This window comes from Diabrotica virgifera, chromosome 4 (assembly GCF_917563875.1).
Source record: "Diabrotica virgifera virgifera chromosome 4, PGI_DIABVI_V3a".
In the NCBI taxonomy this organism is placed as follows: Eukaryota; Metazoa; Arthropoda; class Insecta; order Coleoptera; family Chrysomelidae; genus Diabrotica; species Diabrotica virgifera.
Genome location: NC_065446.1, coordinates 224,228,399 through 224,240,403, shown reverse-complemented (window position 1 = coordinate 224,240,403; position 12,005 = coordinate 224,228,399). Strand labels below are relative to the sequence as shown.

The 12,005-nt window shown below is 33.2% G+C and overlaps 1 protein-coding gene across 4 annotated transcripts in view; it reads right to left on the bottom strand.

Annotated features, from left to right (window-relative positions):
• The window catches only part of LOC114332393 (cytochrome P450 4d2), a 68,000-nt gene that overhangs the window by 31,679 nt on the left and 24,316 nt on the right, over window positions 1-12,005 (bottom strand). For all 4 annotated transcript variants that reach the window (XM_028282188.2, XM_028282190.2, XM_028282187.2 and 1 more), the window contains one exon: window positions 3,003-3,188. In XM_028282188.2, coding sequence (XP_028137989.2) covers window positions 3,003-3,188 — 186 coding nt within the window. The remainder of the gene's footprint in view (window positions 1-3,002; window positions 3,189-12,005) is intronic.

The following is a 12,005-nucleotide window of genomic DNA, read 5'->3' as shown; positions in this document are numbered from 1 at the left end:
AAATATATTGATTTCTTAACCGTAACTTTTTTATTTTTTATCTTAGAAAGTTTGTTAAAATAGAATTTTTTAGTTTTTTACAAGATCTATAAGGCTATTAATATTAAATCCTTTTAAAATCCTCACTCTTAAAAAGAGTTGGCTTTGAAAGAGTTCGTAAAGATGGTTTTTGAATGTTATTACAAGTTTTACTTGTCAATAGCTCACTCAATTTTCGCCACAGAAAAATTTTTTTCAAACCATCTCTTGGGAAATAAATTAGCTATAATTTTATTTTTAAACCTTTTTTGCGTATCTCTGATGCTAATCTTTTTATTCCAAAAAAATCGCATTTTTTACCAAACTACAAAAATTCGTTATTCGCTTTAAACTCCATTTTTTTAAACTAATTATTCTAAGCCGGTCACACTCCTAGAACCTATTAATAATACTTAAATAAAGAAGATCAAATAAGGTCAATGACTAATTTAAATTAGGGTAGTGATTAGGGGGTTGTGTCGGATCACTTTTTCGCTGAAAAAAAAAATAAAGACTGGCATTCTTTTCAGAAGTCACTGAATTTTTGAGATAGGGACTTCTTTTTTAATTCTGGAGATAGATATTTTTAAATACTTTAAAATAGTTTAAACAAGTTATCCTCGAAAAATGCATAGTTTTCCAGTCTTTGACTTTAAAAATACAATATTTAGCAATTGACGAAGAAGAGCTACTATACAATGCTAGTCAAAAGTCCGTACCCCCCCTCGTATCCTTTGAACGATTATACCTATAATAGTGAAATTTGGAGAGAGTAAATAAGCGTACTTAAGCTTCTTAACTAGTTATGACAGGTGACGTAATAGTGACAGATGACGTTACAGAGCCACTGTGACCGATAATTTTAAATAGGACCTTATGGCAAGTGATACCTCGTTTGAAAGGTATTTAAAATACCTATTCAGTCATACTAATTTTTTTGGGTTTAGGTTGATTTTGATTTTGGTGAATAAATTAAATAAATATAATGTTGTAGTTTCGAATTTAATTAATAAAAATTCAAATGTCCGCCTATGGATTTTTTGTCAAAAAACTTGACGTTTTTTAATTCTCTAGTAGTTTTTACGTCAACGTCAACCTGTTTGACAAGTAATCATAGGCTGAATTTTGAATTTTTATTAATTAAATGCGAAACTACAATTTTATATTTATTTCTTTTATTAATCAAAATGAGCTTAAACTCAAACAAAATTAGTATGACTGAATAGGTATTTTCAATATCTTTCAAACGAGGTATCACTTGCCATACGGTCCCATTTAAAATTATCTGTCACAGTGGCGCTGTAAAGTCATCTGTCACGATTACGTCACCTGTCATGACTAGTTAAGAAGCTTACGTCCGTTTATTTCCTCCCTCCAAATTTCACTATAATAGGTATAACCGTTCAAAAGATACGAGGGGGGGGGTACAGACTTTTGACTAGCACTGTATAATAAAGTATAACTCGATTACTATTGGTCGTAAGGAAAATTAGAAAAAACTGTTTTGTTCATTTTTTCAAAAGGTACATTTTTGTTAAGCAAAGGTGTTTTGATAAAACGAAAACTTTTTGAGTTATTAGCAGAAAACTGATTAAAAACATTGATTTTTTCGATATAAAACTAACATTTTGGATAGGGAATAAATTGAAAATTATTCATTTTATCAAAAAAATATATTGAACGTTTTTTGCTTAGAATGAATATTTTACCAACTTTTGCGGTCAAACTATAATAAAAAATTTCCACCCACAACATGGGGTGGCAACCACTCCCATGGTAAAAGCGCCTTTTAGCATCAGGTAGATTTTGATCCTTGGACTATCCACTATTTATTCTCAAATTTTCATGCAAATCGATCCTGTAAAAATTGCGAAGTTTTGATACGATGTGCTAAAGCATCAGGCAAGCCCTGATCCGTAACTGAAATAAATCAGAAGCAAATTCTAAATTTTAACTTATTTAAGGACACATCTGTTAATTTTGAAGTAGATATTAATAGTAAAAGAGTAAAGTAATAAAGTGAAATGGTCTAGAATTAAATATTTACAGATACGTAATAAAAATGCAAAAAATTTGAGATATTTTATACCATGTTTATTATTTATGTTTATTTTACAATATTATTGTTATTGTAAAATTTATCATTTCCAATTAAAATTGTGAAAACTGTGAGTTGATATTTCGTTTAAATATACCATAAAAATTAATTTTCTTCTATCTATATTGCCAATAACTCAAATTATACACACTTTTAATAGTAAAACGGGAAAAATAATTAACACGGAGAGTGTAAAGGCCCCGTCTCACCATCAAATAATTGACAGTTATTTGATCAAACTTGACAGTTAGTGACACAAAGTGACAGTTAGTATGTATAGTTTGTGTCACTAGTCAAGTTTGACTGTCAAGTTTGATCAAATAACTGTCAATTATTTGATGGTGAGACGGGGCCTTAAAATGGTTGTTAGGAGGGTTACAACCTTTTTCTACGAAGAATCATGTTGAATCTCAAGATTGTATCTCAATCAAACTCAAGATTTTCAATAGTTAATAAAATTACAAAACAGTAATCCCTTATTACGTTATAAATATCGGGTCTAGGACGTTTCATCGCCGCCGTTTCGATGCCGCCAGTTCGATGCCGATGCCGGCCGATTCATCGGCAGTCAATTAATCGCTAGCTGATATATTTCCGAGTTTTCGACAGTTACAATTATTATTTATTTTTAGTATTAATTAGGAATTCTAGGAAATGCGAGATATGACGGCGATGAAGTGGACTGGCGATGAACCGGCGGCATCGAAACGGCGGCGATGAAACGTCCCATTCCGATAAATATCATATCGAGTTAGTTTAAAGAGTCTAATCATTTCGCTACAAATTTTTAAAAATTTTTGTTTTTGTTTTTTGCATCTCCTGTAGAATCGCTTAAAATAAGTTACAACCTTGTTCGATGGGGGTGTCGAAATGAAGTTATACTTACCAGAAATAATGTCTAAAGTACACAAAGTAACTAAAGGAAACACATTTAATGAGGCTGTGTTTACTTGTTGCTTTAATGTTCTAATGAAAATATCTCCAACTCTGTCAAATATGTCAACATAACTTTCCAAAATGGAGAAATGAAAAGTTGGAGTAAGCATGCGCCTATGCTGTTTCCATTTTGTTCCTAGAATAGTTATTTCATTTTTAAAAATTTATATACTGAGAGACAAAATTATGGAAAAGTTTATTTATTCGATAGTGGGAGATTTTGAAGTCACATTGCATACATTTTCCTTTTTAAATTATATTTTTTGGCATATATTATCATATATTATGTTAAATGGATACTTTCCACATAAGCTGATACACATCTATACGTGGATTCAGGAAACACGGAACATAAAATCAATAATCGATTATATTGTAACAAAACAAAAACCCGACTGAGAGTACAAGATGTAAGAGTTCAGAGAAGCGCGACATGCGGTAGTGATCACTATTTTTATTACGGTTAAGAATCTACTTCGCAATCTGAAGACAATAGAGAGAAACACATATAGATATAACCAAGAAAGACAAGCTAAAGGAATGAAGATACAATCAGAAGCCTAGATGAAGAAAGTAACCAAGACTTATTCAAAACAAGATTGGATGAGAAGCTATAAATTCCCGCCCCTAAAAATATCGATCAGTTATACGAACATAAAAAAAAACTGTTTATACGAAGCAGCTTTTGAAGCAATGGGATACTACATAAAAACCAACGTAAACAAACCATACTGGTGTGATAGCGAAATAGAGGAATTCATAAAATGTAAAAGACAACTAACTTTTCCAACAATATTTAAGCTCCAAATCATTGCAAGACAGAATAAAATATAAAGAAAAATAAGCAGAAATACGAAGGAAAATTTCTAAGAATAATTCGATACTGGTTTCTTAACTAGTAAACAGTGTTTCCGATTAGCTCTTAGTTTTTATCAAAACTAAGGTGGGTTTACTTGTTAGACAATTATCAAAGTTGGTATAATAGTGTATTATATAGTGCTTAATCCAATTTTGGAATCAAACTGTAAGTTAGACCAGTTTTTTATATTATTATTTAATAAACAAACAGTAAACAACGGTAATAAATACCAGTACCGAGGTAATTAAGTAGCTTAATTACTAATGAACCTGTCCAAGTACCAGGGCCGTAATCTGGCAACATAGGCCGAATATGCAGGAAATTTCAGAGGAGAGAACTTCTGAACTTCAAAATTCTCAAGATGTCATTAATGCATCCAATCAATCAAAATTATATTCAACCGCTCTGAATCAACCTAACAATAAATTCTCAAGCAAAAACCAAGCCATTTTGTTCAATTTACTTCCAAATACTAAAATTGAAGATTAATTAAATACCATAGCTACTAAGGTCGATCCCAATAAAATTCTCGCCATTTTCAGGATTGTAAATGATCGTATTTGCATATATTTTACTACTGAAGAAACAGTCACCGAATTTTTTAGAACAGATGATGGAACAATAGTAATCAATCAGGAACGTATCCAAGCCAGGAAGTTAATTACACCAAGCGAAAAACTGATAATTTCTAATGTTTGGCCATCAATACCTCACAGTATTATAGAGACTGAACTACAAAATATTGGAATTCATCAAATAACTCCATTGGATTTTCTAAGAATAGGAACAAATAACTCTTTATTTAAGCATATCTTGAGTTTCCGACGCTATACTTACATTTCTCCTAAAAATCTCGAAAAAATTCCTGTGTCTATATTAATTAACTATGAACAAATTAATTATCGAATTTATTTTTCACTTGAAAAACAGGCACGCTACATTTGCAAACAACAAGGTCATCTGGCTTGTCAGTGCACAAAAAATACAAATACTCAAACATCTATAGAAAATTCATCACCTACTTCTCAACCAAATTATATCCAAAATTGCCACCCCCAACATAACATATTCTCATCCAACTATCCATCCTTCACAATCTTTGCAACAATCTACCAGTTCACAATCAAAAGAGACAACCAATACTTCTCTATTAGATTCAAATCTCATTTAAACACCTATCTAGCCAGATAACGTTGAAATGAATAATCACAGCCAAAATCAACCACCTACATCCTTTGAAACTCAATCGTCTAATCGAACAATATCAGAAATAACGTCTCCTAAAACATCAGTAGACCAGAACCCATTTAAAGAACCTCTCCGTAAATCTAAGAAAGCAAAAACTGTTCCTGAAGATAATAAGAATTTAGCAGAAGATCTTATTAAATGCACTAGTTCTGTTTTCCAAGATAATTCTGACAACGGATATTTAACCCATACAGAATTAATTGATTTCTTCGAAAACGCACACGGCTCTGCTGATCCTCCTAAAACGTATACAGAAGATATCGAAGGACTACTCAATTTTTTAACTAAAATTCATTCAGCATTAACTCCCAAGTATCTGAAAAGTCTCTGTACAAGATTAAAAACTAAAATTTATAAACATCATATATGCTCTTTCTCTACTGATCACAGTGATTACAGCAGAGACGCCTCTGCTAACATTTAATGCAACATTCAACTGTATACTGCAATGGAACCTAAATGGGTATTACACCCATTTAGAAGAACTTAAATTAATTATAGCTAAATTTAAACCATCTGTAATATGCCTACAAGAAACCCACTTCATCCATATTTTTACCGATGCATCCAGATCTGCAAATGGAGTAGGAGCGGCTTTCACAACAGATAACTATAACAGTTCCTACCAGCTCCCTCCCCAAACCTCCATATTCTCAGCTGAACTCTTTGCTATCCTTCAGTCATTAACGTTTGTTAACACACATGACATCAAATTCTCAATAATCATAAGCGATTCCCTCAGTGCATTAACAGCCTTAAAGCAAGTATACCCCAAACATTCTGTACTGCTTTTAATTAAGGCGGAACTCTTGATATGCCAACAAAATCAAAGATTAGCTCAGTTCCTCTGGGTACCATTACATTGCGAGATAAGTGGAAATGATAAAGCTGGCACATTAGCAAAAAATACGAGTGAGAATCCGTTAACAGATATCATAACTACTTGCGGTCATACTGATCTAAAGCAATATTTTAAGAACAAGATCATGACACAATAGCAAACAAATTGGAACAAATCACAATCTAAATTAAGAACAATCAAAGAAAGTGTATTGCCGCCGAAACGTCCTACTAAGAGAAGAGACCAAGTGCTCACGTCCAGATTGCGACTTGGTCATACGAAGATCACCCACGATTTTATATTAAAGAAGGAAGCCCCTCCGATGTGTTATGTGTGTGATAGTGCACTAACAGTGCAACATATTATAATAGTATACTGTCCCCTCTACGTTATAGAATGACAACATCAACAGTTACCAACTACATTTAAAAATTGTTTAAGTGAAAATAATTCATCTAAGACTCTCAATTTTTTACGTACTATAGGACTCATTAACGAAATTTAATATATACTTTGTAATTTGATGTCAATACAGTTCATTGCTAATAACCCTTTTTGGTTGAAGCAAATTGTAAATAAAAAAAAATTGTAAGAAGAAGAACGAGTCTTGGGAAAGAAACTGCAGACGAATAAATATTTATCTAGGAGGAACCAGAAAGCTGTAAATTGATAAAAAATTGAGAAAAGAAAAGAATAAAGACAAAATATAGAGCATAAAACATGAAGACTGGAAAGGGTATTTCAAAGAATTTTGGTAGAAAATAGAGTCGAATTTCAAGAACATAGAAATCAAAACCAAGATATAATTTCAATAGTTGGCTCGCCAATAAGATTAACAACAGACAAAATTAAAAATGCATGTAAACAGCTGAAGAGGAACAAAGCACCTGTACCAGGGCACAGGGGATATACCCGGAGAATTGTTTAAGTACGGAACGAACAAATTCTACGAATTTCTTCAACAATTATTTCAATAATGCATAAACACAAACTCACTACTATACATATAGGGTGTCAATTTGAAAAGTTGCCACCCCCTACAATTTGGTCCCTATAGAAAATCTAAAAATATACAACACGTTAAAGTTATTTGTGAGGGGGACATCTTATAGTCCAGTTTTCAACCAAATTACACTAACCCTCTAGCGGGGGCGGACACAACCCCCAAAATCTTTAATTGAAAGGGGGTTGAGTGATACCTCATTTTAAAGACCGTTCGATTACCTTTTAAAAAATACCAAATACATTATATTTCTCTTCAGTAATTTTGAAAAAATCAAGTGAAACCGTACAGACTTTAAATATCGAGTTCAGAACTCCAAAATTTTTTTTGGAGTATTGAACTCCAAATTGAATTTTTTTTGGGGTGTTGAAGTATTAAGAGTGTTTTTTGAAGCATTTTTGGAAAAATCAAGTAAAACCGTAAAGATATTAAGTATCGAGTTCAGAACTCCAAAATTTTTTAGAGTATTGAGTCCAAGATTTTTCCAAAAGTACAGAAAATAAATATAAGGCATGGGGTATTTTTGAAAAGGTAATTTAATGAGCTTCAAAATTAGGTACCACTGAACCCCCCTTTCCATTAACCCTCCGTTAGTCGCTAGGATAAACGGAGCATCAAGAGTCGCTACGGTGTCAGAGACCGACAATTTAAAAAAAAATGTTTATTGCTATAAAATTCGTACAAATATTTTATAGTGTGTATAGGAATGACTGAAAAATATTTTTGAAAATGTTTTATTGAAAAAAAAAACAGATATAAAATGAAAAACCGCTTTCATTTTCACTTCCCTCATCGTCAAAATAATTTTCATCGTCGCTAGGAACCATTTCCCATAATTCCATTCCAACGTTTTTGTTCGGCTTCAAAGGACATCTATAAATAAGACTTGACAAAAACTTACTGATAAAATGCAATAATAAGATGCTAAATCGTTACCTGAACTGCAAGTTATGCCAATAAAGTAATAACCACACCCTTAGTCGCTACGGAGTCTTGCACCAAAAATAGCTATAAAACTCGCACAGCTGTACCCAAGTAGGTAAGAATGTACACTAACACGAGGTTAGTTGATAGGAAGAGGTACAGAAAGTGGCGATAGGAAAAAACAGTTATTTTGTAAATCCCGAATGAATAATTCTGTCGTCGGTGTGTGACACCGATAGCGACTAACGGAGGGTAACAGATTTGGGGGTTGTGTCTGCCCCCGCTATAGGGTTGATGTAATTTAGTTGAAAACTGGTCTACAAAATGCCCCCTCACAAATAAATTTGACGTGTTTTTGCATATTTTTAGATTTTCTATAGGGACCAAATTATAGGGGGTGGCAACTTTTCAAATTGACACACTGCATAAACGGTGATAAAAAACACTGTGAAAATTACAGAGGAATAGCTGTAACCGGATTTATGAGTCGAATATATGAAAAGGTTTTAAAGAATCGAATCGAAAGAGAGAGAGAATACTTCGCTTCTGAAGCAGAATAACAAGCAGGATTTCGTACGGGTCGATCTACTCTTGACCACATTTTCTCCTTAAGCCATATAATAGAAAAAAAGATGGCACGAAATCAAGAAATTCATATGTTGTTTGTCGACCTACGGAAAGCCTACGACAACGTTCCACTGAAGAAGCTGTGGTAGTCAATATAAAGTACGAATATTAATATAGAATAGCCGTCAAAGTGCTACCCAATCAATCAATAACAAAAATAAAAACAGGGACACAAATAACAACAGGATTTATAACATCGAAAGTATTAAAGCAAGGATATTGCCTGCCCCCCACTTTATTTAAAATTTATCTCGAAAGTGCTTTAAAAATATGGAAACAAAAATGTAGAACAATGGGGATACCAACTCACCAACACTATGGTATATACGCTCAATTTTGCAGACGATCAAATAATAATGGCTCAAGATTATGACGATTTAAACTACATGGCACGAAAATTAAATGAAGAGTATGATATATGGGATCTAGAAGTAAATAAAAAGAAAACCAAATACTTGTGCATTTGAGGAGAACAAAAACATCTCATATTAGACGATAACACCACGATAAAACACTGCTATGACTGCAAGTATCTAGGTATCACTATTTCGCACGTTGAAACATTAGACAAAGCCATTAAGAGAGAGAAATTGGTCAGAGATAATATCCATCACAATGATAAACAGCATTTTATTGGACCAATTCATCAGCAAAGAAAATAAAAAGAGGATATAATATGAGACTATATGTAGTGAAAAGTATCACTCTATACAGCAGGGGTGGGCAAAAGCCGGGTCGGATTCGGCCCGTTGAGAAATCCCGCAAGCAATTTTTCAAGTTATTGTTCTTTAGGCGCGATTGAGAGTAAAATTTCATAAATCTGCGCGCATGCGCATACAGACAGTAATAGTTCGTTGCTAATCTTTCAAGTTAGGTATGTATGTATCTATATCAGCGCAAATAAGTCATTAAAAGAATATATTAGTGTTTTTAGTAAATGTATTATTTATTATAATTTTTGGATTTGTCTTTCTCTGTAGTAAGAGAATAAAATATTATGTATGTAGGTATAACATTTTTATATGTCTATTTGTCACCGTGTTGTGTAATTATATCCGAAACTTACGTGTCACTTAAAGAAGCTCGATGGCGTAGTTGGTAGAGCGTTGGGCCAATAATTGGAAGGTTGCGGGTTCCAATCCTGGACGATTCATATTTTTGTTAATTTTTGGTTGTTTTAATAAAAATTTTTTGAAAGTGGTAGATAAGAAAGTTAGTTTAATATTTAAATAAAATACAAATAACCTATTAAGTATATTTACTTCGTTGAAATTACATAATAGAAGACTAACTCCTTACGTGCGTACAAAGTACACACGCATTCTTTTTTTTTTAAAGAGCATAGCCGCAATGTTTTAAATGCATTCATATTTTTTTCGAATCCTGAGAAAACTATGTAATAAGTATTTTTGAAAAATTTAAACACTGAATGAAATATTAAATTATTGCCGAGGGCCGAAAGTCCCTGAAAACTTCTATGTTTATTTTAATAAGTCACAGGGGTGCAAAAAAAGAGAAAATTTAATGTGTTTTTGAATTTCAAATATCTCATTCAAAAGAAACTGTTTGTTTATTTTAAGGGTTTTTCGGCCCTCGGTAAAAAATGTAATCTTTCATTCTGCGTTTAAATTTTTCAAAAATATTTTTTAGTTTTCTCAGGATTCGAAAAAAAGTAATGCATTTAAAAAGCAGGTCCGAAATTTTGCGCCTACGCTCTTCATCTCTTTTATGCAATTTTGTTGAAATCAACAGTATTAGTGTTCGTAGTGTTAAATGAAATGGATCTCTATCTTCTGCTTTTCTTAAAAGCATCTATGTTTATCCCGCTCCAGGCGCGAATATTTTTCGGCCAGGGTATTTGTCGTCTACCAGGACCCTTTTCCTTCGATTTTACCCTTCATAATCAGCTGCTGCAACAACTTACAACAACGTACTTATCATTTGTAAGTATGTGCCCCTTCTCCTTACTGTCTTTCTCCTTTTAATGATTTCTCACCATTTCATTCGTAATATCATCGGTCCACGGTATTTTCAAAATTCTCCTAAAAAGCCACATTGCAAAAGTTTCCAGCTTTCTCATTAAGTCAACATTAACAATCAAATAAACGAGAAGAGATTGGTCACATCATTTTTATGATTATCCCGGTTTTTTATAGCGTTCTCTGCCTTCGGGTTTCCAGTTTCCAGCTTCGTTCGTCCGTCGTTGCGTTCGCCAGGGTGAAGGTTCCTTTTTGACATTACCTTCTGAATGCCACAGAGCTAGGATTGTTTCGGCCCTCCTCTCTTCTTTCCCTTGGCGTCAATTTTAAAATTTGTTTTGGCAGCCTGTCGTCGTCCATTCTTTCTACATGACCATACCAGATCAATTGTCTACTTTGAATTTCGTCGATGATGGTTGACTTGACATAACGTTTTACCATTCGATTTCAGATTTGGAGATTGAATCTTTGGTTACTTAGAAATTTCCTTATATTCATAAAGGCTGCTCTGGATTTTCTGAATTTCATTTTATATCTGGATCCTTGTTATGGCTTAAGATAATGGACTACATTAAAAATTTCGTAATTTTACTGGGAACAAATGGTTCGCATGTACACCCACACCCAACTAAGACAATTTATTATTAGTATTATCTATTATTAACAGTCAAATGTCTTTGTCCAAATTCTTTAAAGTGATACTTATAGTATTGTTGTCAAAAAAAATTCTTGGGCAGAGAAAAACATCCACCAAAAACATTAGCGTGTGCGCAGCGTACATACTGGGTATGGTATTATAGGTCTCTGGCCCGGGAGACATTTTGAAAATTTCATTTTGGCCGCGCTTAAAAGGATTTGCCCACCCCTGCTATACAGCTATGAGGTATGGATACTAAAAGAAAGAACACTGGCAACGCTGAGAGCAATGGAAATTGATTTTTGGAGAAGAGCCGTAGGAAGATCTAGAAGAGAAAACATTACCAACGAATGCATTAGAGAAATAATGGGAATCAAACGAACAATCACGGATGACCTAACAACAAAACAACTTATCTGGTTCGGACATATACAAAGAATGGATGAACAACGAACATCAAAAGAAATACTAAAATGGTAACCAGAAGGAAGGAGAAAGCGGGGTAGACCAAGGAAAGTTGGAGCGGAGGAATACGTTATAAACCGACATGTATTGGTAGTGGCATATATTATTATAAAATAAGAAAATAAGAAAATCTACGGTTTCGTTTTGATTAAAATCTGTCTTCCTCCATCCCCCGATAGCACTATTTCTAGGTCTACCTGTTGTCAAGGAGGCTCTAAGGAAGACAGATTTTTACCATTCCGACCGTAGATTGTCGATATAAATTAATAGTATATTGTTCAACGAGCATGTAATGATGGCTATTACTCACGATGATCAAGTTTGCGACACGAGCCGTAGGCGAGTGTCGTAATTCATCAGAGTGAGTAAT